The 26,326-nt window shown below is 58.4% G+C and overlaps 1 protein-coding gene across 6 annotated transcripts in view; it reads left to right on the plus strand.

Moving 5' to 3' along the window:
• Window positions 1–26,326, plus strand: part of PPP1R12B (protein phosphatase 1 regulatory subunit 12B) — a 200,611-nt gene that overhangs the window by 168,506 nt on the left and 5,779 nt on the right. For 4 of the 6 annotated variants that reach the window (XM_057726488.1, XM_057726491.1, XM_057726492.1 and 1 more), the window contains 6 exons: window positions 13,195–13,320; window positions 14,161–14,177; window positions 16,083–16,212; window positions 16,879–16,983; window positions 18,354–18,407; window positions 18,986–19,036. In XM_057726488.1, coding sequence (XP_057582471.1) covers window positions 13,195–13,320; window positions 14,161–14,177; window positions 16,083–16,212; window positions 16,879–16,983; window positions 18,354–18,407; window positions 18,986–19,036 — 483 coding nt within the window. The remainder of the gene's footprint in view (window positions 1–13,194; window positions 13,321–14,160; window positions 14,178–16,082; window positions 16,213–16,878; window positions 16,984–18,353; window positions 18,408–18,985; window positions 19,037–26,326) is intronic. The other 2 variants (XM_057726489.1, XM_057726490.1) reach the window with 2 other exon arrangements.

A 26,326-nucleotide genomic window follows, 5' to 3' on the forward strand; every position in this document is an offset into this window, starting at 1 on the left:
TGGCTAGGTTGAAGGAAAAAGTTAAATATATAAAAGAACAAGTGAACAAAAGAAAGAGCTTAGATGTAACTTTTTGGAGAATTTATCTCTGTTCCTGCATTTCTGACCTGGTCCTGTGAGTGTCTCAGATAGCATCTTCCTGAAGGATTTGAACTGGTTGGTCTTTTGAGACCCTTTGAAGGTCTGGAAAGCTTATTCCTTGGGCCATTGTGTTTTGCTCCGCTCTCACTGGCTGTGCGTCTTCTGCCAAGTCACACAGCCCGTGGAACTTGTTTCCTCGTCTGTAAGATAGTACTTTTCAGCATGAGTGAGAGGACCACGCGAGATCATGTGTGTTAAAAAGTCTGTAAAACGTAAAGGACTTTTCCCGTTGTCGGGACTGCCGAGAAGTAGACGTAAGACATGAAGAGAGGTGAAGAGGGGTACTGAACAGGCGGTTACACCACGGCTGTTGAAATCACTGCACACGCCTCACAGGAACGGCCCAGAAGCTGCGCTGATCAGAACTGTTCTTGTGTCTTGTTGAGGAGTCCAGGTGTTCAACAGGATTCTCACCCGCAACCTCCCCGGGCCAGTCTTGCTGTGGGAATGTTACACCAGTATTTCTTTTTTAAGAGAAAACTCACTCTTGCAGATGGGAGTAGCTACAAATTACAATTTTTTTTTAAAATTTGGCTGACTGCACGGCATGTGGCATCTTAGTTCCCCCACCAGGGATCGAATCCAGGCCTCGGGAGTGAGAGCACAGGGCCCTAACCACTGGGCCGCCAGGGAACTCCCCGTAAGTAGGATTTAGGACGTAAGAGTCATAGATCTGAACTCCAGGAAAACATGCCTTTTAGACACAGTGCAGCTGTGGTTTGTGGTGGAATTGACCAGGACCCCTTTATAAACTTCCTGACCTGTGTTCTTCAGACCAACCCCATTTCCCTTGATTCAGTTTCACAAGTTGGTCATAAAAATAAAGAAATTATCCAGACAGTTGGAGGGAAAAGAGTGTCTTCCTGGGAAGATTCAAAGGAATAAGTATCAATTTCGTGTGGGGAGGGGAGGGCAGAATAGTTTCCAGGGTCCCAGCGAGAAGTGAGTGGTTACTTTGGGGGTAAACCATCTGCTCAGAAAGCATTTGGCCGAGAAGCGCTGGGCAGGGTGGTGATGACACCGGGTGCGGGAGGTTAGACGCGAGACGCTTCGAGGCCGAATCCAAAACCCTTCCACATCAAGCAGATGAATTCCTTTCCTTTCAACTCTTGACCTTCCCTGCGGGCGTGCGGTCAGTTCCCCGCTGCCTCTGCTCTCTCCTTATTTCTGACCCTCCTCTCTGCGTTCACCGTCCCCCCGCCCCATCCTGATCCTCCCGGTTGTGGCGTCTCGTGGAACGTTGCTAAGCCGCGCACTCAGAGGCTCTGCCGTGACGGTCTCGCGTGTGCGCAGAGCTTCCTCTGTCGTGGCTGGAGTTTCAGCTTGCAGCCTCCTCACGGGGCGGCAGGAATGACGTGTTGTTAAACTTGGACATAAAAGGCCTGAAGGTGCTTTGACTGATGTGTCTGTCTGGGCGTTGCTGCTTCAGGGACCCAGCCACGGAAGAGTCCCCACGCTCCCACGTGGAGACGTGTCCGAGAAGCCGGGCCGGGGAGGGGGGGGGGTGCCCAGGGCGCCGGCTTATGCCCACGCCCCAGGGGCCCCGCGGAGTTCCCAGAAGCCGGCCAGCTTGCTTCTCCTCCGGCAAGTGGCAGCCCGAATTCTGAGTGGAAAGTGCATCTTCGCCCTTGGCCTGCGTCCAGCATTCCTCGCTGAGCGAATAGGATTTGGAATGTCAGAGTCGGAGGGCGGGAGCGTGTGGGGCTGCGTGTTTATATGTGAAAGCAGCCTCCTCTGACTTCCTCAGACCACTTCCTTCTGCTAAACGCTTGCTGCCTTATTTGTGTTTTGTTTTTTTGTTTGTGTTTTTTTTTTTCAAGTTGTTTGAGCTGCATTTATCACGGTGGTTGGTCGCGGGGGCCCTTCCAGACCCCGTCCAGCCCTGAGCCCGGCTCTGGGGAGGCAGCATGGTGTCCAGGGGATGGGCGCGTCTTCCCTCCCGATGAAGAGACGGGAGCTGTCCGCAGGCGCGACCTCGGGGGCCCCCAAGGCCGTCTCCTCCGGGGCGTGACCTGCTGTCCGAGGCCTGGACCCCGGCTCTGTGGGGCGTGGGCCTCGGCGAGCGGCGCCCTTCAGGAGCTCCGGGGCCGGGCTGGGCCCGCGCCGGAGCCGGACCCACGCGCGCCTCAGACCCCGTGTGACCGTGGACGCCCTGACTCAGTTCAGCTCAGAGGCGCGACCCGAGGGGCCATGTCCTCCCTGCACGGCCGAGGCAAGGACCTCGCTCGGGGCAGGACGGCGCCGTCAGACTCGCCCCCGGCCTCGCCCTCCCCGACGGCCAAGACCAAGACGCTCCGAGTAAGCGGCCCTCCTCCCGCGGTCTGTGGGGGGCGGGCTGCGGGCGGCGGGGGCGCTGGGCGGGGGAGGGCGGCGGCGCCTCAGCTGAAAGCGGACCCGCGTGCGCTTCTTCGCCACCGGCTGCGACCTGCTGGACGGGAGGAGTGTGGAGGCCCCGCGCCGTGCCTCACGGGCTCCCTGATTTCCGCGGCCGTTTAGTCGCTCCCTTTCCTGTGTCTTATGGGCCTGGGCTGTGGAGCCCTGTGCGGTGACTTCAGGCGTGTGCAGGCTCTGTGTGTGCATTTGTGCCGGCGTGTACCTGCGGGGGCGCCTCTGCGATTCTGTGTGTCTGTGAGTCATACAGAGAGGACGGGGCGGGCCCTGCTGCTCCGTGACCGGCAGGAAATTTTGTGCTTGAAAAGCCAGAGGAGCACCCCCGCCTGTGGACAGCCAGCCGTGGGGGTGTTTGCAACGTCCCAGGCAGATCCAGTCCCTCCAGGGCGCGTTTCTGTGGATGCACGTGCCCCCGTGGGAGGCCGGCAGAAGCCAGCTGTGCCGCCGGGGCCCCGCTGGGCAGGAGGGGCGTGGCAGCCCCGCCCTAGGGGGCGGGAGCCTCTGCGCGGAGGGGGATGGTCCTGGCTTCCTTATTTGGAGAGGAAGCCTGAAGAAGTCCTGTGTGTCTGCTGAGTGCTCTGATACCATTTTCAGTGTCTGCGTCCCGGTGTAAATGACCACAGGGCGTCTCCCGTGTGCCTGTCGCCATCAGGGGTGCGGGAACCTCTTCGCATGTGGCCTGGGCTGCTCTCTCTTTTGCGAGGAACCGGGGAGCCCCCCCACACAGCTGCCAGGCCGGGTCCCCAGGACGGAGCGGGTCCTGGTTCCCTTCCCTCTGGTTCCCTTCCCTCTCGACGGCCGCGGGAGTGCCTTGTGGTGGGGGGAGCCCTGTCGGCCCCGCCGAGCCCTGAGCCCCGGCTCCCAGAGCAGGGCCTCTCGGGCGACACCCCCGCGTGCATCTCCAGAGACGGGCCCTTCTCCCTTCCTGGGTGAACCCGTGTCCTCTTTAGAGGGGCTGCTGCTTTCTTCTTGTCTCAGTCCTCATGCTGCCGTCCTCCCCCCACCCCCACAGCGGGAGAGAACCTGAGGATTCGCGTTCCAGGAACCAAGACGTGGACGGTCTGCGTGAGGGGCTGCTTCCCAGCCTCAGTGGCCGTGGCCACGGGTTCCTGCTGCCACCTCAGCTCCGCCCGCAGCTCCCAGAGTCCAGGCGGCCTGGGCCTGTGCTGCACAGACCACTCACGCTGCACGTTAGTGTCAGAGAGAGTGGCAGACACGCAGGTTCGTTCTGGGGCTGTTGACACTCGGAACAGGCTCCCAAGATGCACCTCCTGGGAGGCCAGTCTCGTCTCGCCTCGTGTGCCGGCGGGTCCGCGTGCTCTCTGAGAGCGGGGTTGGGCGTCGGGGGGTGGTGGTGTCTTACCTGCCTCCTGGTGCTGCTTCAGGACAGATGTGGGGTCTCACCTGCACGGTGTGATGCGGGGTCACTGCAGGACGGGCTGGGCCGAGTTCTGAGCATCTACTGCCAGTAAAAACACGAGCATTGTATCCAAAACACCAAACACGTTCCAGGCCTGACACGTTCACCGCCTCGCGTAATCCTCAGGCACCTGCAGGGCGGGCGCTGCCATCCCCGTGTCACAGGCGAGGACGCGGAGGGACGCAGAGAAGTGCTTCCCCAGCATCCTCACTGGCGAGAGCGGAATCCGGTCCATCCCTGCTCTCAGCGGCACGGGAGGACACATCACGTGTGTCTGAGGGTTAAGGACGCTCCAGGGTCAAAGAAGAGCTTTGACAGTTAAGAGCTTGGGCAGCTCTGGGATGTGGTGGGGACACAAGAAACTGAAATCGAGGGTGTGGGGTGAAGCTGTGTCTACCGACAGGCCTCCCTGAAGCCCGCATGCCTGACTCTCAGATCCCAGTACAGGGAGCCACGACCTCAGGGGCCATGGAGCCCCCCTTAGGAGCAGAAAGCCTGGGCCTCTCATGGCAGAGGTGCTGGGACACATCTGCTGGGAACAGCTCTCTCTGTCCCCTCGGACGTGGGGGCACTCCTGCTGGCGCCGGTCCTGCAAGAGGTCGCGCACGGCCGAGGAGCTGGGGCCGCCGGAGCCCGGCTCTGCAGGGCAGAGGCGTGACGCACACACAGCTGAGGCTTGTTCTTAGTGCTGTCAAAGGCTACATGGTAAATGCTTCCATGTAAGGAAAATGCCCTCGAAGGGAACTTTAAAATAACGGCTGTTCACATGGGGAGAGTGTTTTGGACGCCCTGCTCTTAGAGGCTCAGGAAGCAGGACGGGCAGCCTGTAAGCTGCAGCTCACGCAGGTCGTTTCTAACTTGAGAAAACAAAAACAAACGGTAGGACAATATTTTAGTAGTTGGAAAACTGAAATTATCATGTCATGCCTTTAAACTCCCAGTAGCATCTGATACTTTTATATTATGTAATTCAGTGTTTCTGTACTTGGTAAAATTATGGCCTTTTTTAAATAATGTAATAACCTAATGTTTGCCCAGAGATTGTGCAACTAATATCCTCCCTAATGAAATAATCGCTTACATGTGAAAGATAGTATGTGTCCTCACCAGCCAAGGATTTTGTTTACTTTCTCGTTTGTAGTTTAAAAATAATATATTTCATTCTCTGAACACAAGACTATACTAGTAAACATGGTTTTTAAATCCACCCCTCCCTCCTCAAGGAAGACATCCGCCACCCATGCCGCGTGGCCCCCTGAAGCTGTCCTGGTCTCTGCTGACCCTGAGAAGGAAATACTGTCTTTAAACAGTTCTTTGACTTTCACACTAGGTTTGCACTAGTCCAGCGTCTCTCTGGCTCTGTGAATTGGGAGGGGTGGGGGGTGCTTCCTGAGTGACAGCCCTGCCCGTCTCTGACTTCTCACTCGGGGAGAGCAGAGCAGCTTGCAGTCACCCTCGTGTCTGATGGGAGCTGCCCGGGTGTCTGTTGGTGAGGCTCTGAAGGCCCAGCCTCTCCTCACACTGCGAGCAGCTCTACAAGGTGCCAGGTTCACACATTTAGTACAGAAGCTTCCTTTCGATGTAGTTTCCCAACATAAAGAAATAATAATTCTGAACTACAAATAAATACATTAGACACCTCTAGCTCTTTATTGACCCTTAACCACTGCAAATATTATTGGGTCTTAAGTTTATAAATTCTATTAACTTAAAAACTAGTCAATCTAGATGGTTTAGCATTTTTAAATCTTTTTTTTTTTTTTTTTTTGGCTGCGTCGGGTCTTAGTTACAGCATGTGGCTCTTTGTTGTGGCGCGCGGGCTTCTCTAGTTGTGGCGTGCAGGTTTTCTCTCTTTAGTTGTAGCGCAGGGGCTCTAGGCCACGTGGGTGCTGTAGTTTGCGGCATGCAGGCTTTCTAGCTGAGGCGCGTGGCACGTGGCATCTTAGTTCCCTGACCAGGGATCGAGCTCATATCACCTGCATTGGAAGGTGGATTCTTTACCACTGGACCACCAGGGGAGTCCCTTAAAATCACCTTGAAAGCAAGAGCCAGGTAATCACTGGTCAATATTGTCAAATTATCATTTGCTAATGTAACAAAATAATCTTCGGTACAGGGCATATCCAAAGATAACAGAACACTTGGTCTGTCCAACTTGTGCTAGTTGCTCTTTGTTGTACGGGATAGCACTGGCGTGAGTGGGATGTCAGCTGAACGCTGGGAGTCTTTTGATTGGACAGGTTTTCTCTGAGTTGGTATTTATGATAATAGGGTTTGAGCTGCATCTGTAAACCAAGATCAGGGTTACACACAGGGGCCTTTTCCCCACGTGGCCTGGATGGTTCCTCCTTCACGGCTTACATCTCAGCAGAAAATACACAGGTTTTGCATCCTGTTTTTCACCCCAGCTATTAATGCAAATAAAGGGAATGTTTACCAACTTGCTTTGTTTCATAACCAGCTCTACAAACTAACAAAGGTACGTTTGGCAGAGAGTGGGTGACGGGACTGCTGCTTTCAGGAGAGCTCGCCCACCAGGTGCCCTCGCCGTCCAGGCGTTGGCGTCGACTCCCCGGCTTCCCTCTCCTCCATGCTCTCCTGTGGCAGATGCCGCCAGGCAGCTTTTAGAAAAGGTGTTCCTTTATCCTTTGTTCCTCTCATCCTGCTCTGGGCACTTCTAATCTGGAATCGGTTTTTTCCTCAGCTTTATAACATCGTCGTGGGTTGAGGAGCATTTGTCTGGGTGCAGATAGTGAGGCTGCAAGCTGTTACCCATTTTTTTCTGATTAAAACCACTAACGTGTTGGGTTTGGTTTGGTTTTTAAATTCCACTCAGGAAAAGTCAGTAAGCAGTAACTCTTCAGCAAGGAGTCTGGTAAGCAGTGCAGCAGAACCTGGGGGAGTGAAAGCAGCACCCCGCCGGGAACAGTCCCGTGCGTCCTAGGCGGACGCTGGGTCGGGTCGGCGTGGAGGAGAGGCCTGTAGACCAGAGAGGCCAGGTCCGCATCCGCCCCCGGGTGGCGCCCCTGAGCGTCTGCTGCGTCCGGCAGCCCGTGCTCGACCCGGGACTGAGCGGTGGAAGACCGGGGCCCGCAGTCTCGTTGGGGCGGTGAAGCGGAGGCGACAGGCTGGCAGCAGAAGGAAGGGAACCTTCTGATAAGGGAACGTGGGCCCCGGTCAGGCGGGAGGTGCCCTCGCCTGTGGAACGAGCGGTGGGAGCGGACAGGGCGTCACAGAGCGGAGGACAGACGCCGGGAGGTAGCGCACGGCCCTGGGAGCCGCCGCCTGTGCGGCTGGGCAGGCGGCACCCTCGGGGGTGTGGGGGAGGGGCGTCGCGGGACGGTCGTCTGCAGACGTGCGGGGCCCGCTTGTGTGAGCTGGGCGTGGCCTGCCCGTGGGTGAAGGATTGAGACGCTGGAGTCAGGTTGCTGTGATCAGAGCTACTGACTTGGTAGGGAAGTCTCTCCGGCAGCTGCAGGCTGGACCGTCGGGGGGCCTGAGGGGGTGAGGCCCCTCCTCCGGTGAGAAGTGAGGGCCTGGACCGAGACCTTCTCGGCGGTCAGAGGCGCGTTCCGCTGTGTGGAAGTGGAGTGGGGCGCGGTGAGCCTGTGAGAGGGCCGGGTCCAGGGCGGCTCGGCGGAAACTGGCAGGAAGCAGCTCAGCGGGCAGGACGGGAGGCCGAGGGGCTGCGTGGGGAGGTGCCTCGCGTTGGGATGTGTTGAGGTAGAGGGACTTTGGAAGATTCGGGTACTGATAGCAGAAAGTAGTTGGTCTGAAGCTCAGAAGAAGAAAATGGGCTGAAAATGTTTATGATTAAAACCAAGGAACAGATGTCACATAAGGAGCGAGCTGAGAATAAAGCCTTGGGTAGTAACAGCAAGCAGTCAGAGGTCTCTTCCCGGGGCCTGTTCCTCTCCAGTCACTGCGGGGCCGCGTGCGGGAAGACGGAGATCAGACGTCTTGTCTGTCTGTCTGTCTGTCTGTCTGTCTGTCTGTCTGTCTGTCTGCAGACTTTGTGGTCGACTCGATGTTATGGTGATGAGCTCCGGCCCCAAAGAAACCAGAAATGGAGGGTCGGGTGGGTTACGAGGCTGGGGTTCTGGTTTTGTTTTCGGTACAACCAGCGGGGCCCCCGGGAGAGGTTTCCCGTTCGAGAAGGTTCCCGGATTATCCAGCCTTGGGTTGTATGGGGAGCTGACTGCTGCAGTCAGAGATGGAGCCAACAGCTCGAGCTGGCCTCCAGCCTCCTCTCGTTTCTGGTCTTGACTGTGTGTCACCCGAGGTGGCGGCTGTCCACACCTGGGGTTCGTCTCGTCCCAGCCAAGCCCAGCTGCCTTCCTGGGTCGTGGTGCAGGGGTCCTCCCGGGGAGCTGACAGGGTGAAGACACGGAAGTGTGTCTGGACTCCGACCCCCGTCTGCTTCCTTGTGAAAGCAGCCTGTTCGTGTCAGAGCATCACAGCCTCTGTGGGCTTCCGCAGCGGGCCTCCCCTGGTTGGTCATCTGGGAGAGAGTGTAAGCATTCGGACAGAAAGATAATAACCTTAAATGCCTGTGGGTCGGAGAGGGTAAGTAGGCATTAGCCTGGATAATCAAAATCTACCAAGAATCAAAACCCTTGACGTGAGCCTTTTCCTCCGGCAGCCGGCAGGCCCCGCAGAGCCGGAGGACTGAAGGGGCACGAGAGGGCCAGGCGGTGGAAACTGGCTTGCAGAGCATCCCGGTGCCGGCGCCGGGCCAGGCTCGCGAGTCTCACGCACACACCAGGTGCCATCCCCCCGCTGCACCGAGGAGGACCCTGAGGCAGAGGGAAGCTAGTCGTGGTCTGAGCCCACGCAGGCGCCGGCGCCGGCAGCACGGAGCTGTGCAGCGCTCCAGCGAAACCACAGCGTCCGCGTTCACTAGTTATTGCTGCTATCCCTGACTCTTCAGTCTGTTTAGAGAAGAGAGGTGGCGACAACATAACCTGTTTTGAAGAAAGGAAGACGTCGCAGAATAATGTAGGAAGAGAGAAACCAATTTAGATAAAGTCAGAATTTCGTAACATTTCACAACAGGCATAGTTTTGTTACCTGAAAGCACCTCTGGTGGAGCTGCTGCTGAGGAGAGGAGGTCTGCTCTGCTCTTGAAGGTCGGCACCTAATGGCGTTTTTAGGGAATTATTAACAAGCAGTTCTCTAAAGCCATTCGTAAGTGCTCAAAAACAGATCCTTTAAGGGAGGCCACTTGTCTCTTTATGCTGTTAGTTTACTTATAAAGTAATCTTTAAGCAGATGGTACAACGGTATGCTTCAACTCAGGACCTGTTACAGTATAACAAGTTCTGAAGTAGAAGAGCCTGAATTTCTGAGAATTCTCTTATCTGAGGGATCTTTCACCTGCCAAAAATCAAACTGCCTGCACGTGTGTCTCCTTTCCCAAAGGCCTGCACCAGTTTTGCTCTGAGCACAGTTTAACCCTCTAAATCCAACGAACCTTGTGCATCTGAAGACTCAAGGTCCATAGGGGGTATAAAAGGTTAAATTTAGTGGACGAATCAAAGAAAGCATCAATTCTTTACCTTTCGAAACTGCCAGTAGCACCGTGGGTAACGGCGCTGACGAGGTCCCAGCTTGTGCCCGATTTCTCACAGGACAGGGTCATTCTTCACAACCACCCCATTTCTCACTCGAGGCTGGCGCTCTTCAGAGAGTCATCCTTCCATGAAGCCTTACAGGAAACCTCCAGGCAGTGTTGGTCTCACTTGTCTGGCGACCCTTTTTGTCTGCGGTGTGTACCAGACAGCCTAGTGTCTGACTGCACGCAGGTGGTGACACGTTGGGTGTGCTCATTTTCCCCCGGAGAGGAGGGCTCTGAGCCCAGAGGCCCCCTCCCTCGCAGGGAAGGGATGCCCTGTCCGAGTTGGGTCTGGTCTCTGTTCCTGGCCTGCGCAGCCCCTGGAGGGTGTCGGCCGTGTGCTGCAGAATCCCGGTGCTGCAGGGAGGGCCAGAGGTGTTTTCGGGGCTCTTCAGGTTGTGTCGATGACTCGAAAATATACGAGTTAATATTTTGGTTTCTGTGGGAACAGAGAGAGAAAAAGCTAAGAACAAAGGAAGTCCCTAACCTTTTGTGGAACTTGCTTAGAAACAAACATTTTTCTTTAAGCTACTTAGGCCCCAAGTATTTATTTCCTCTTGAGAGGTAAGGTCTGGAGAGCCTCACTAACCCCTTGGCAAGGGTTTTAATTCACAGCCTAGTCCAAATAAAATGAAAATAACTGCTGCCCAAACAGGCTGCTGGACAGTCATGTTTCCCAGGTAGGAACTCCGCGTCTTCCCAGGCTGTGAGCCTGGAAGGCTTAATGCTGAGGAGGCGTGATGAGGGCGGGACCCCCTCCCCCCGCAGAGCCTCCTGGCCCTGGGGCCGCGCGCGGGCCGCTGCCTGCGTGCCCCTCCGCCTGCGCAGTTTCAGGGGCTGCTGCCGCTTTGCACACCGTGCACACCAGCGCGGCCCTGAGACTGAGTGAACCTGTGTTAAATGTGCGCAGCGTGACCCCAGGCTAGAGCCACGCGCGTTAGAGCAGCTTGTCATCCTTGGTCATTGTCACCTGGCGTGTGAAGTCTGTCTGGAGAAGATGCCGCAGTCCACAAGCGTGTTTATGGATCATAGGTGGTCTTTCAATACAGAGGGCTTGCCGTGGATATGTCAGGGAAACTTTAGTGCATTCATATATTTCCTTCTACAATAAGTACATTTTGTGGGTTCCTCCCAAAATCTAGAAGTTCTTCAGAAGCTGGGAATGTACCAGCCTGCATAGAAAATAAGAGCTGTAGAATCCCAGTAATACTTGGAATCTACAGATACAGCAAAAGATGGGTCTCTCTCTACCATTTGAGACATAAGGAGATGGACCAGAACATGTGCAGTAACTGTCAGTCACCTCGTTTCTGCGTTCAGTGTTGAACTGGAAGGGTCAGCACAGTCTGGCAGTGAGATTTTCCAGAAAGATGTACGTGTAAACTGAATATAAGTCCTGTATTTCCTGACTTTCCTGTTTTTTTCCCCATATGTATTAAGTTCTTGGTAAAGGCAAATCAAGGAGTAAAATACGATGGAGTCAGATGTGACTTAACACTTCTGAAAGCTGAATTTTGCTCGGAAGTACCCTCTCGCACAACGCCTGCTCGGTGGTGCATGCTTTCCCTGCACACGCGTGCTCTCAGCACTGTCCTGGTCCAGGATGCACATGTCGCCCGGCTGCAGCCGGCGGCCGTGTACTGTGGAGCGTGCTTGCTCTGAGGAGGTTATAGGTGAATTAGACCATGTCTTTTTAAAGCAGGACTTTCAAAAAATAAAAAATAAGAAAAATAAAGCGGGACTTTCTGAAAGGGCTCATGTAGATGTCTGGGCCTGGGCTCCAGGGCCATCAGGGTGATGCGGTGATTCTCCCTGGCCCGTGTGACGGGCACCACAGAGCTTACAGGAGGTGGCCTGATCCAGTCGCCAGCGCTGAGCATAGAGAGCTCTCTTGGCTGACGTCTGGGGAGGAGGTGGAGAAGTGTGGAAAGAAGGCCCTGTGTCAAGCAGGAGAGCTGGAAGGACGCGGGAGCCTCCAGGAGCAGCCCCGGCGGCCAGGGATAAGAGCACAGGCAGCAGACACCCTGCTCTGCCCCGAGGCTGGGCAGGGGCGCAGCTGGGCGGTGGTGGGTTAGCAGCAAGAGAGGCCGAGGACCGTCGGAAGCCCGGTGATGTTAAGGGAATGTTCATTTCTTAGATATAGGAACAGCACCTAATATGGCCTTGGCATCACTGTCCCCTGCTGTCACATCTGTACTTAAATCGTGGAAGTTTTTATCCCCCCACCCCGACGCGTGTCTCCCCATTGTTCAGGAGCCCTCAGTGTATAACTGGCACAGTACAGGCTCGGAAAGATCCCTGCGGAGCTGGAGTCCACTGGGCTGCTCTTTCAAGTCTCCCGAGAGCCCGGCCTTCGCGCTGTCAGGGTGCCCGTCCCTGCAGGCAGGGTCTGGGAAGCTGGCTCTGTCTGAGACGGGTGCGGGGAGGCTTCGGAAGCTCCAGACGTCGTCGAGTGATTTTCCCGTCGGCTCAGGTAGCAGCCAGGTCCGCCTGGGCCTCACTGCAGCCGCAGCCGCGTCCTCAGAGCTCGGGCGCCGGGGGCAGCTCCGTCGCCCCTGCTCCGGCCTCTCCCGGGAGCACGGAAGCAGGGCTTCCCACCGCTCTGGGGTCAGGCCCATTTCAGTCTCGGCATGGACACGTGATGCGGTTCGTTCCTTTCCCTTGGGCCCAGCTTCCAGAGCCACAATTTTATTTTAAACTTGGTCAGAAGAGTTTGGTTTTAATTATCTGCCTTCCTGAACTCCTAATAACTTCACGTTAAAAGCTTTTGTGGGATTTTTGTAAGCCAGTCTCTGGTGTCCTGAGAGCTCTCCACATTTCACAAATCAAAACCAGCCCCGTGCCTGTCCCCTTCCAGGGTTTCCACCTACGCGCGCGGTGCTCTTCGCTCTGTTCTTTTATTAGAAACAGGCCCCAACCAATGGCATTGTTACGGGAGAATTTCGGGAGGTATGAAAGGAAGGAGCCTGCTTCTTGGTTTTGCAGCATTTTTTAAACTGTGGTCTGTCTGAGTCATCTTTCTTTTGACTTTCGATTTTCTGTGTTGGTGTTGGTTTCTGAGCAGCTCTTAGTCTCTGCTGCTGCGGGCCCCGTTCTCCATATCTGTGGCCCCCATCTGGGCGACGAAAGCTGTGAACGTGATTCCTTCTCGGGGCCGTTTTCCTCTAGCTGAGACACACCGGAGAGCCCTGTCTCAGTGGCCGTCAGGCATGTGTCTTCAGCAACAGCGAAGCAACCGTCTTTAACCAGAAGTTCTTCCTAGGACGGCCAGGCTAGAGCACTGCCACGGGACGCGTGTCTTAACCTGCAGGCTGGGTGGAAGGCTCGGGCCTTTCCTGAAATAAATGGTGTCACCGATGGGCTGTTCAGACCCGGCTGGAGAGCGGGGGGAGAACAGCTGCCCTGCGTGCACGGGGGGGGGGGGGGGGGGGGGGGGCGGCGGAGCTCGCAGGGAGCGGTGGGCCGTGCCCAGAACGCAGGCCCCCGAAGGGCACAGGGTGGCTGGGGCCCCGACCCTGTGTCCCGGGGCATCTCCTCACCCTCCGGCCACGGGGCCGCTCTCAGGCTCCGTTATGGGGGGGTGTCGGGGTCCTTCCCCAGCCTCTCACGACGTCCCTTGCTGGCTCAGCGCCCCGAGACCACGTACACGAGAAGACGGAGGCATGGAGGCCCCCGGTTAGAGAGAGAATTCCACGGGGAAAGCCAGCTTGTAGCGAGGGCGGTGCCGGCGCGCTGCCCCCCCGGATGGCTGCAGGTGCGATGTGAGGGCATCCCCGTGTGACCTCCCGCACAGCGGTGTCCGGGCGGTGCCCACAAACGCAGGGACTCGCTGCTCCTGCCGAAGAAGCCGCGCCTGCTTTCTCGTCTTCCTTCTTTCGTCTGCACTTGGGGAGTTTGTTATTCCTTAATGTCTCACAGGGGGAAAAAATACGTACGTTCACGTCAGTTGAGGGGCTTTTTGTTTTTGGCCTGAGTTCTTTTTTTTTTTTTAAAGTGGAGATAGAGGGTGACGTCACCTGTGATTAAAGATAAATGTAAAGCAGGCGTGGTCGTCCACTGTTTGCAGCGGCCATAGGTACCCGGGCTCAGAGATCAAGTCTGTAAACTTTCTTCTGAGATCTCAGTGCTTTCTCACTCTTTTCGCTTTTTTACCACCATCCTAGGGATGAGGGCGGGCCTTTCCCCCACCCTCTTCTCCCTGCACGACGGACCTGGGAGGAAGTGGGGACTGTCCTGGCCTTCACGGCTGTGGGTACGGCATCCGCTCGGGCAGGGCTGGGGGCGGTGGACGGAGGGAAGTGGGCAGAAGGGCGCTGAGATCCCGAGGGGCGGTCAGCCCCCGGCACAGGCGGGCCGTCCAGTCGGTGCGGGTGGGGGGATGATCGCGTCACACGTAGCCGGGCTGCCGTTTAACAAGGTGCGCTCCTCGGGCCTTGCGCTGTGGAGCGGAGGAGCCTCTTCCGCTGCGAAGCTGCACCCCTGTCTCCAGCGGTGGAGCTGAGACACCTGATTTGAAAAGTGCGTTTGTAAATGGGAGCAGTGAGCATCCTTCCCTCACTAATGCTGGGTTTTGTTTGTCTCTCCCTCTCTCCAGCACGAACGGCTTTCTAGGTAAGACCTTGCCTGTTTCACGCTCGTGAGTAGCTGCACGTGTGGTTGCATGCGGCCACGGCTCATTCAGCAGCCTCTCTGCCCTCCCGTCCCGTGTGCGTGACCCCCACAGTCCCACGCGGCTCCCCTCGGCCCCCCGCACAGGTCCCTCCATCCAGTTACGCCGCGTCCTGCCTCCACCTTGGTCCCCCGAGCACCGTGTCCTCTCCCCCCGGCCAGGGCCAGGGCGGCAAGAGTGTCCTCGCCTTCCAGTAGCGTATGGACAGCTGGACAGACAGACGGTCTCAGTAGAAAGCAATTGGGCCATGATGGAAGCACAGACGGGCACTCAGGGCAGAGAGGAGAGGCCAGCCCAACCCACTGGTCCAGGGGACCCGATGCGGCTCCTGTACCCACTTGGGGCCCAGAAGCAGTTCATCCAGGGAACTAAACCTGTTTTTGCAGTTGCTGAAAAGTTAAAGAAGCATATCAGAGTTTGGGGGATGATCCTCTGTAATTTTTCACCTAGTACCTAAGGTCGCAAAATTGATCTTCCTGAAAAATGATAGAGACTGTGGAGGCGACAGTTTGAATCTCCATTTTCCGCTGTTCCTCTGGTGATGAAATTAAAGAGATCAGGAAGATGTCGTTAAGGATGGCGTAGGTCAGACGAGTCTCATCATTTGTTTAATAACCGAGCTGGTTCTGCCTCATGCATGTATCGTAGAGCTTACAGATGCGTGTGCTCTTCCTTGCTTCCTTCCTCTCACACGCACCGGCTGAGATTTCCATCTAACCCGGCAGAAAGTCAGCTTTGCAAAACTGCTGGAAAGTGGCATTTTGCTACAGTTAATTTTTTATGAATTCTGTTACATTATCGTAGACATTTATGAGAATACACTTCCCTGCAGACTTTACAATATGCTAAAACTAGCGATTAAACAGTGAGCTGCTAGAGACGCGTGGAGCACTCGACAGCCCCCAGGAGTCCTGTGCGGCTCTCCAGCTCGATGGGGAAAGAATCATTCAATTACACGAAATTTAAAATCTCTGCTAGTAAAAGAGACAAAAATTGAAGTAGGGAAAAAAACGTGTGCAACCTACGTTAGATAGTTTTGAAATCCCTGGTGTGTGGCATGCTCATGCAGTATAATGAGAAGTTTAGCAAAGGCTGTGAACAGACCCTTCAGAAACTAAGGTAAGTGATCAAAGATATTGCACCTCCATAGTGATTTTAAAACATTAAAATTAACAATAAGCTTTTTCTCCTGTTGGATTGAAAAGGATTAAACCTCTCTAGAGGGCAGTATGGTAACATGCATATCCGCATTTAAAATGTATTTATCTCTTGACCAAACACTGCTAAGATTTTATCCTAAGAAAATAACAAATACACTAAGATTTACAGACAAGTCTTCTCGTTGCAGCATTATTTACAGCAGCTAAAAAATTCAAAACCATCTGTGTCTACGGATAGAGGGCCCAACTCTCACCCAGCCACAGAGTGGAAGGCTATGCAGGCTTTTTTTTTTTTTTTTTTTAATGAGGCAAATCTGTTTTTACTTACATGGTGCGATGCCTGCAGTCATAGTGAGTAGGTGTAGGAAAGAGGAGTCAGACCACAGAAGGTTTTCTCTGATTTTATTTACAGAAATATTTACTTTGACATATGGGTTTAACATCCTACGAGGACATGAACTGAACTGTTACTGGAGATTGTTCCTTGGGCAGGACCATGGGGTGACTTTCACTTTCTATTTCAGACACTCTGGAGCCAGGACTTAAGTTGTGAAACAAGCGTGTATTGTTTTTGTAATCAGGAAAGTCAATAAAGAGATTTCCATTTACAAAAGATTTGTTAAGCGTCACCTCCTTCCATCTTTTTGTCCTCAGAACCAATGTGTACGTTCGCTGTGTCTCCTGCAGGTTGGAGTCGGGGGGCGGCGACGTCAGCAGTGAGCGGGCCTCGGCCAGAGCCCGCCGGGAGGCCCGCGAGGCCCGCCTGGCCACCCTGAGCAGCCGCCCGGAGGAGGACAGCAGCAGGGACTACAGAAAGGTGGGGCTCCCAGGCCCCCACGCGGGTCCCCCCACTCGACCCTCCCGCCTCTTCCCTGCTGACGAGGCCGGAGGAGGGGTGCTCCAGCGACGATGCTAACGGCCAGTGCCGCTGCCCCACTCTCGGCCGGCTGAATAAGGACCCCGTCTTGCGCTGCTTGTTAGTGCAGTGAAAACATGCCTACATCAGATACTTAGAGGTGTAGGAAAAAGGAGAGGTTAGGAACTGTGGAAAGGGAAATAAAAGTAACGCTGTTTTCCAGGCCCAGAGAACCACTGGATGCACTCTGGTATTTTTAACAGACACGTGCTTTTAATGAGGTCCTGTGACCGTCAACCAGGTACTTCTTGGTGACGGTGAGGGAGAGTAGTCTGGTTTGGGAGCTTTACGGCAGCTTCCGGTTCGTTTCCTTTGGTTCTTGAGGAAGAGAATCCAGCTCCAGAACCTGCCCTTCCAAGTGCTTGGGATGCCAGGGAAAACTTCTGTTCAGAAAATGTTTGTTTTGTTAAGCAGAATTTGGCTAAAACGGATACACACGTGAGGGGGCGGTTCCCAAATCAAGCCTCTCACGTGTGGGAACCACATGTGCAAGACCCGCGTGTGCCCTCCCTTCCATCGTCCTGCCCCGCCCCCATGGTGGTGACCCGCCTCTTCTCCCCGGCCCAGCTCTACGAGAGCGCCCTGACGGAGAACCAGAAACTGAAGACGAAACTTCAGGAGGCCCAGCTCGAGCTGGCAGACGTGAAATCGAAGCTTGAGAAGGTGGCCCAGGTGAGGCGGCGGGTAGCCGGGACGGCCTCGCAGAGGTTTGATTTGGGTTCAAGCAGTGTTGAGCCTGCAGCTGGAGATGGGTGGTGCGGGTGCAGGCCGGGAGCCCGGGACGGGGCAGCAACCCTGATCTGCTGCCGGTTCTCGCTGGTCCTTAATTCTTTGAAAAAAGAACCCTCTTGAAGACGACAGCATGATCTCTGTATTTGCGGAGCGCTCCTGTGCCGGCACTGGGCGCGGAAGCAGTCACGTCGGCATTTTCTATCTATTGATCGTAAGAAATTCCGCACAAGAGGGACTCGGGTCATTTCCGTGCCCCGTTTAAGACTCATTCCCTGAAGCTGTTCCACTTTTTTGCAGCGGTGGCTAAACACACACACACATACACACCTCTGCAGAGTCTCTGTCAGAGGCAGCGGTGACGCAGAAGGCAGTTCTAGTCTCGTGTGGAGCCCAGTGTGCAAAACAGTGAAAGTTCTGTTCAAAGCAGGGCTGGTCCCGTGACTGGACCCCTGAGAGGCTCCGGCATCCCATCCACCGTGAACATCACAGCCCCTGTGCCCAGAACAGAGGAGCAGATAGGGAAGGGCTGCTCAGAAGAGCGTCTGGGGCTCAGGCTTGTGCAGGGAGAAGGCACTTTCGTTTCCTCTGGGCCTGAGAGTCCAGAAAGGGAAGGGAGGGGCCGGGAGCAGGGGGTCGGCCTTGGAGTGTGTGTGCACGTGTGTCTGTGTGTGGCGGGGCAGGGGGGAGTGTGTGTGTAGGGGTGTGTGTGAGTATATACGTGTGGGTGTGTGTGTATACACGTGTGTGTATACGTGTGTGTAGGGGGGGTGTGAGTATATACGTGTGGGGATGTGTGTGTGTATATACATGGGGGGGTGTGTGTATACATGTGTGTAGGGGATGTGTATTTGTGTGTGTGTGTGTATATACATGTGTGTGTATACGTGTGTGTAGGGTGTGTGTGTATATACATGTGTGTGTATACGTGTGTGTAGGGTGTGTGTGTGTATATACGTGTGTGTATACGTGTGTGTAGGGTGTGTGTGTATACACGTGTGTGTATACGTGTGTGTGGGGGGGGTGTGAGTATATATATACGTGTGGGGGTGTGTGTGTATACATGTGTGTAGGGGATGTGTATTGTGTGTGTGTGTGGTGTGTGTGTATGTAGTGGGCGGTGTATGTCGAGTGTGGTGACCCCTGGCACTTGTGGCCGTGGCACACTTCTGGCAGCACTGCTGCCACCTCCGCGCCCCACGGGGCTCCTGTGCGCCTGGAGGCCCCGTGTGCTGGGCAGCGGGGCTGGACGAGATGGGCCCCGTGGCCCTGAGACGCTGCAGTAACCGGTGTGCTCCTTCTGTTTGCACCAGCAGAAGCAAGACAAGACCCCCGACCGGTCATCGGTGCTGGAGACAGAGAAGCGGGTGCGTGTGCGTTGAGGGGGGGCACCATCGAAGGAGGCGGGGGCCTGCGCGTCCGCCCCGGCTGGGTGCCTCATCCTCCGCCTGACCCTGGGCAGCCGTCTGGTGGCTGGTCCGGTGGCCGCCTCCGGCCTCGGGGCAGAAGGCTCCTCGGGGGCCTGGGAGAGCGGGGCCACGCAGGCGCCCGCCCGTGCCTGTGGTCCGGGCCTCTGGACCCTCCCCGTCCCTGGGACAGAAGGGGAGCTTCGGCAGGACGCTCTGCCCCGGGGGGAAGCTCTTAGGGTCTGGAGCACGGACGGTCTGCGCGCTCTGACCGAGGGGGGGGTTCTGGGCCAGCTGCTGACCCTCTGGCCACACTTGGAGGATCTCTCTCGGGTCAGGAGCACTCAGGTGTGTTGGTGAAGCCTAGGTTTGACTTGCCCCTGGGCGTGGAATGTGCCCGTCTCTCCTGTTACTGGGTTTCGTGTGGAAAGCAGCTGAGCGTTGTGCTTTATTCCTGGCTGAGGCCGGGGTGGGGGTGGGGGGCACGTTCTGACCCCACCCACGTCCGCCGCGTGCTCAGCAGCCGTTGTGTTGAACAGGAGAGGCGCGCCTTGGAGCGGAAGATGTCGGAGATGGAGGAGGAGATGAAGGTACGGAGGGGCGTGCCTGCCGCGTGCCTGCGGGGCGGGGTCCGGGCAGCTCGCGGAGGACACGGGCGTGGTGAGGACGGGTGAAACGGGTCTCGGCCGCCCCCCACCCCGGCGCTCGGCTCTCCCTGCGCCCCTGGGCTCCTCAGCCTCTCTGCGAACAGACGTGGCCTTTGGTTTAAGGGGACGTCGTCCAGCGGGCTGGAGGTAAACCCGACCTGACCTTGTAAGGTTTTCTCAGCAGGGGCTTCGCCCCTAGGGGTGGGTGAAAGGCCAGAGCCAGGTTTCCAGCCCTGGCCCTGAGGGAGGCGCCGGGGCAGCTGAGCTGGGAAGGCGCCGGTGGGCCCCACGCAGCGGAGTACGGGCTGGGTCTCCTGGGGTTTCCCACCCCGACCTTCCCCCGCACACTCGGCCCCGTCTCCCTCCCTATGACCTGCGGCCACTCCCCTCCATCAGCCCTCGGTGGACGGTCACCTTTGGGGCAGCGTGTCCTGGGAGCTGCACTCACTCTGCCTGGGGAAGCGGGGCGGGAGGAGCGGTGCCCTTCGGACCTGGGCATCTGGGCTGCAGCGCGTGGGGCCGCCCCATGGCGGCTGGGCACCACGCGGCTTCTCCTCTCTCTTCTCGAATCCTCGCCCGTGAGTCCTGGGCTCCCTTCCTGGGAGCTAGAGGCACGGGAGTATGAGCAGAGCCCTTGGGCCGGGAGCCCCCTGGGAGAGACGTTGGTTGTTCCCATGGCCTGAAAAGGTTGGTTATTTACTGAAAACATTTGCTCAGGGCCTGACAAGGTCAAAATCGACCCAGGATCCGGTGCCTGGAGTCCTGTTGGTCTGTGTGGCTCCTGCACGAGGGAGGCGCGAGCCCGGCGCACGCCCCACCTCGCTCGGCCGCGGTTTCAGGCAGTGCCCACGGGTGCCTCAGGAACTGCAGCCCCGCCCCCCCGCCGCCAGAGGCGCCCCTCCCCACAGGGTGGCGCGGCCGCAGGCTGGGCAGGTGGGGGGCGGCTCACGGTTGTCGGCTGTGCAGGGGCCCCTCTGGCTTTGAAGCCCTGGAGGTTTACCGACTGTTGGCCGCTGTCGGGATGCTCATTACGAAGTGGCCCAAACGCCGATCGAGGAGGGCGGAGGAGGGCGGAGCTGCTGCCTGGTGGGGTCCTCGGGAGCCGGCCAGCCCGTGCCGTCCCGTCAGGAGGTGCGTCTCCTCCCGCCAGCCCACGCGAGGGCCGGGGCGTGAGCCGAAGGGGAGCAGCTGGGTCCTTCCCGCCCCCCGTCCCGCGGTGACGCGGAGGCCCCGTCAGCCTCGGGGCCGTGGGCTGAGTCGGGGGTGTCTCTCTCTGCGTGTCATCCTCTCGGGCTGGGATTTCCTGAACGAGGGCAGGAGTGCTGTGCGCTCCTGGATGGAGGTCGGCTGCGCGGAAGCACGTGCTCCGCTCAGCCCTGTGGCGCGCCGGCCGCGCGCGTCCAGGCGGAGCCTGCGTCCCGTCTAGGCCCCAAACCAGTGGGTGTTGTGATTGCACAGCCATCTCTGCTTAGTTTAAGCACCTGCTCATGAGGCAGCTGCCCTTGCTCTCCATCGCAGACCCCGGGGGAGAGGCACCTGCGGGCTCAGCTTGAGGCCCGGCCCTCCCCGGGCGCCGGGCGTGTGCCCACCGCCAGCTGCCCACTGGCCACCTTCAGGGCGTTTGGGCCTGGTCCTCTCTGGGGGCAGAGACTCAGACAGCGTGAGATGGGTGTGCTGGCCTGGAGGAGGCTCGGGGGGTCAGGGTCCACTTTCACGCGCGTCACGCAGGCAGGAGTCTGGGGACACGTGGCGTGCCCGGTAGCCGGCCAGCAGCGCAGGTACCTGATCACACCCGGGGCCCAGTAGAGCTGAGGGCCGGTGGACGCTGTGCAGTTTATACAGAGGCTCAGAGCTTCTGGGCGCAGTGTGCAGGGAACAGGGGTGGCCCCCAGCGAACCCTGAAGAGTCAGGGGTGCCCACGTGCAGAAAGAGACTCAGGCCTGCCCCCTGACGCTGGGCACCAGGAGACGAGCTCGCCCGTGGTCGTGGGGCTCCGTGGTGGCGACACGGGCTGCGCCTTTCTGGCCTTGACTCGAGAGGGTAGGTGTTTGTGGACTGTCCCTGGGAGAAGGCGCAGGCGGGCTGGGCTGCAGCGGGAGGGCGCACCAGCCTCTGCCGGGCGTGCGGTCAGCGGGTGTGGCAGGCCTGAGCGTGTTCCCACGGCAGCCTCGCTCAGCTGCGGTCTCCTTCCCACGCCTTCCCCCTCCCCCTGCCCCAGGCCCTTGCACGGGAGGCCGGGCAGCTGCCTCGCGGAGGCTGCTCCGGACGCGTCCCTGGCCGACCCTGCTCTTTGCCACGCCTTGTTCTCAGCCCTGCTCCTGCCTTCCTGCCTGTACGGCCAGTTCCTCCCTCAACCCGCCTGTGCTCACAGGTCCACGTGAGCGGCTCTCGCAGGGTAGTGTCATTCCCCGGGAGGCAAGGACCCCTTCTCAGGAGGGCCGTGACCGCGCTGAAAGCTTTGTCCAGGGTCAGCCCCCGAGACGGGTGAGAGCTGGGGACTTTCCATGGGTTCTTAAGTTTGGTCCCACAGGCTGCACTGTGACCCTTCTGTCCTCCCCGCGGCCACTCCAGAGGACTGCCTGGCCCCGGCCTGTCTGGGCTGCTGGGCGCTGTGTGGCCGCTCTCCCTCTTCGGGGAAAGCTTCAGCCATTTCTCTCTGCTTGTTTTTCCTTTTCACTGTTTCCCCTTCATGCTGCCTTTCATTTTCTTGCTTTTTTCACTCCTCTCATCTTCCATGTCTGTCTTTCCCATCCACGTGGCCAGGAGACTGTTCTCCGAGGCCCAGCGACCTGTCTGAAGTCACCACAGCCCACAGATGGTCGTCTCTATCGCTGAAGAGCGTTTTTCTCCTCCCAGAGCTGGCAGTCTCAGCTTCAGGGTCAGAGACCTCGGAGGAAGGACTGGTGACAGGAAGTGGGCCCAGATAGGATCTCCTTTATTGCTAGCTTTAGGTCCTTCATGGGGCCCGAGGGATTGGGAAGAGTGGCTCTGGGCGGCAACGACACGTGGAAGCCGCTGGACGAGCCGGGTATCGGTCACCGGTCCGTTTTCATTGGACACGCCTCCCTCCAGCTTTGTGCAGGGCTGTGATTCCACAGAGGAGTCTGTCTGTGACAGCTTGGAGCAGCTCCCAGCCTCTTGGGGACCCGGGGCAGAGACAGCATGGTTCCCCATGGCTTCTGCAGGGCAGACCCTCCCCGAGCAGGTGGGGGCAGGTGGGCAGCTTCCTGGAACAAGCCTCCGGGCGGCAGAGGAGGCCTCGCTGGTGACCGCCCTTCCAGGAAACGCAGAGGGTCTTCTGTAAGACACGTCAGCCACAGGCCCTTCTCTTTGCCTTGTTTCAGTTTTTAGAATGAAAAATAAATGAGGTAATAGAAGGACCCAGAAAAAAAACAGGTGGGAGTAGGGGGCCAGGTGTTGGGGGAGGAGGAGAGGAGGGAGAGCAGGGCAACAGCTGGACTGAGGACCCCTGAGCTCTCGGTCGGAGGAGCTCCCCAGGCGTCCGGGCCAACCATCCATCCTTCTCCCCTCCCCCTGCCCCCCAGCCACACCTCAGCCCCGCCCACACCACCCACCATCCTCAGGCCTCTCTCCTTTCCTCTCTTCCCTGTGAACTAAAAACAGAAAGTCATGTGATTTCTTTGTCCCACTTTTCTCTCCTCTGGTCCTTCTCGTCTGTCTGTCTGTCCCTCGTGTCTCACTGTCTACAGAGCCTCCACCAGCTAAAACAGATTCAGACCCTGAAGCGGATGAACGAGCAGCTGCAGGCCGAGAACAGGGCCCTGACCCGGGTTGTGGCCAGACTCTCGGAGGCCATCGAGGGCGCAGACCCCCAGGGGCTCTAGTCCTGGCCCTGCTCCCCTCCTCCCCTCTGCAGGCAGGTTCCATCCTGGTGTTGGTCCTGGGCTCTGTGGTCGCCCCCCAGAGCCTGCACGCCTGGGTCCCGTGCAGGTTGGTGGTCTGCAGGTGCGGCCCGGGCGGGGCAGGGGCCCGGCCTGACGAGACCCTGCCCCAGAGGCGGACTGCGGGTCCCTCAGCCACGCCTGCCTGCGTGTGGACATGACACGTTCCTTGGGGGGAGGTCGGGCTCTCCGTCAGCAGCAGCCCAAGTGCAGCCTGGTCCTTGGAGGCGTCGGGTTGGGCCTGGGGTGCCAGTGACCGAGGGCAGACGCAGGGCTGGACCACGTGCCGTGCGCCCCTCAAAGGCAGAAGCCGGGTGTCTGTTCAGAGTCCGCCACTCCCCCCCCTGCTTCTGTGCCGCCGGCCGAGACCTGTGGCCTCCAGGACCCGACGAGCGTGAATGCTGGGGGTGGGGCGCTGACGCGGCCCCACTCCACCCCCCACCCCCACCCCCACCCCCGCTGGGTCTCTGCATCCTTCTCCCTCCTTGGGGGGCGTTGCCCTCCTCCCTGTCACAGATCTAGGCCTGGGGACGTGCCCTCCCACGGCCAGCCAGGTGAGCAGGGCCCGCATTCCCCTGAGAACCAGGAAGCGCGTCTGTCGAAGCCTCTGCCTGGATGTGGGTGTGAAGACAGGCTCCCAGACAGCCCGTTCCCTCCGTGGCGGCGTGAGGGGTCCTCGCTGCAGAGCGGTTTCTCTCTCTGAAATGAGTTTTTAACTTCCAGCAACAATGTAATTCGTCCTGACCCAGACCTGTTCTTTCTGCCTCCTGGCTGTGCCTTCAGGGTCAGTAGCTGGCAGCTGGTACCCGCTAGATCTGAAGCATGCACGTCGGCAGAGCCAGTGTCCTGCTGGAGGTGCCGCGACACACAGAGAAACTTGAGGGGGGGGGGGTGCGCCCGGCCCAGCCCGAGCAGCCTGCCGGCCCTCCTCGTGAGCGCGCGTCAAGGCCACGCTCCACGCCGGGAGAGGAGCCAGATCTGACTTGGGGTGAACCGGGGGCCCCCAAAAGATGGCCCAGTTTTCTGGGTTTCCCTCTTGGTGCAGGAGTGCGTGGGGCTGGGCGGGGCTGGAACGGGAGACGAAGGCCTGTGCTGAGTGCTGTTCTCGCTCTCTCGTATGGAAAAAATCAAGTCACAGAAGAAGTAACTTGCCCAAGATCACGTGGAGAGCACGGGGCGGGCAGACCAAGGACGTCAGGCTCCGGGCCGGCAGCACCCCCGCCGCCTGGTGGCCCTGGGGTGCGTGGGGGGCAGCCTCTGCCTCCTCAGTGCCGAATCCCCAGGGAGGGCCGCGCCAAGAAGCCCCCAGGCTGGGAGCACCTGCGGCCCCCGGGGGCTCCCAGGCCAGCTCGATGGAGAAACCAACGGAAGAGCGTCTGATGACGCGCGGGACTTCTGTGGAGTCAGATTCCAGCGTCCAAAAGCACCATCTTCCCGGAGCGGGGCCGTCATCTGTGCGTCCTCGTGTCCACGGGCCCTTTGGGAGGCGGGCATGGCTCAGGGACCACGTGTCTGCAGACCCGGGCCTTGCCTTTCCCAGGAGGAGCCTGCCGGCCCGCCGTCGGACGCTCGGGAGGGACTGCCTTCCTTCCCGGTTTGGGTGTCTCCCGGGGCCACGTCAGCGTCGGGACGCCACGTCTCCTCCGACACTCCTCACCCGAGGTTGGGAGAGGCCGTCGTGGAGAAAACGCGCCTCGTTTTGCTTGTGCTTCATGTCAGGCTGTGGCCAGTGGGACACGCGGCAACGAGAAAGCTTTCTGGTGCTCGCGGTGCTTGGCGCATCCACGTCCCGTGCGTGAGCGTCCTGTGGCTTCAGGGCTGGCCCCGAGAGCCCCATCCGCTTCCTGCTCTGCTTCCTGAGCGCCGGCTTCTCCCCGGTTCCTGCGCCCCTCTCGTCCTTTCTGACGCGGAGCTCAGGGCAGCTGGGAAAGTGCCTCAGCCAAGTTTTTCCCAAAGAATCAAGTCTTAATGTGGAAATAAATCTCCAAGCCTTGAGGACATGTTTGTACATGTTTTTGTTTTCTATTTATCTTTTAAATTTTTCGGCTGCATTGGGTCTTCGTTGCTGCGCGCAGGCTTTCTCTAGTTGCAGTGAGCGGGGGCTACTCTTCCATTGTGGTGCATGGGTTTCTCATTGTGGTGGCTTCTCTTGTTTTGGAGCACGGGCTCTAGGTGCACGGGCTTCAGTAGTTATGGCTCACGGTCTCTAGAGCACGGGCTCTAGGTGCACGGGCTTCAGTAGTTATGGCTCACGGTCTCTAGAGCACAGGCTCAGTAGTTGTGGCACACGGGCTTAGTTGCTCCACAGCATGTGGGATTTTCCCGGACCAGGGCTCGAACCCATGTCCCCTTCATTGGCAGGCAGATTCTTAACCACTGCACCACCAGGGAAGCCCCTTTGTACAAGTTTTTAAATGGGGCGGTTCAGATCTGACCTGACGGGCTGCCAGTGATGACATGCGATCTGTTCCCACGTAGAGCTGCTTCCCGCCCAGCGCTCCCGTCACGGGAACAAGGCCTGAGAGTCTCACCGGCACCCAGGCTGCCGGCCCTGGGAGGCCGTGCCGGTGGGCTTCTGCGAAGCCTCTTGGCGTGTCTAAGCAGTTAGGCCAAGGGCTGGAGGCAGGAGAGGGAGGCCGACTGGCTCTGATGGGGGCTGGGGGGACGTGGCGCGGGGGTGGGCAGAGGACAGACCCGCCCCGGCGTTTCCGGGATCAGCGCCCTGGTGCACTCCACGCGGTCGTGTCTGTGGGCCCCACGGGACCCCTGCCTTGTGAGGGACGAGGGCAGGGATGGCTGCCTTAGATACGAGGTGCAGACCCAGAGAAGAGGGCGGTTTGCCTGAAGTGGCCCAGCCCATCGATGGCGAGTTCTGGCTCCTGGGCCCGCGGCCGCGTCTGCAGGGAGTGGCGAGCTCTGGAGTCAGGGCCAGCCTTCCCACGAGGAGCTGTTTGTGGACGTGAGGACGGCTGTGTCTCGGGCCCCGAGGCCGCCCCGATGCCCCGAGCGTTCTCGCTTTGTCCCCCGATACCAGCGCTGCGTGTGTCTGTGGTCCGTGCATGCGTCCCTCTGTGAGATGACCTGCGTCTACCGTGAGCGGCCGAGGGGACGGTTCCGTCCTCTGCGGGGATCTGACTGAGCCCTGCGGTGGGCCCTGGGAGCGTAGCGTGGCGTGGCGTGCCGCGGCCTGCAGGCTTGAACGACTGGCCCGAGGACACTCGCCCCATACAGACAAGGGGGTAGATTTTTGTCGCCTTCGTGTTAAGGAAGTTCTTCCCCCAACCCGTCGGGGCCGTCGGATGCAGCCCACGCCCGCGGAGCAGCCAGCCGG

This window comes from Hippopotamus amphibius, chromosome 3, assembly GCF_030028045.1.
Source record: "Hippopotamus amphibius kiboko isolate mHipAmp2 chromosome 3, mHipAmp2.hap2, whole genome shotgun sequence".
Classification (NCBI taxonomy): Eukaryota; Metazoa; Chordata; class Mammalia; order Artiodactyla; family Hippopotamidae; genus Hippopotamus; species Hippopotamus amphibius.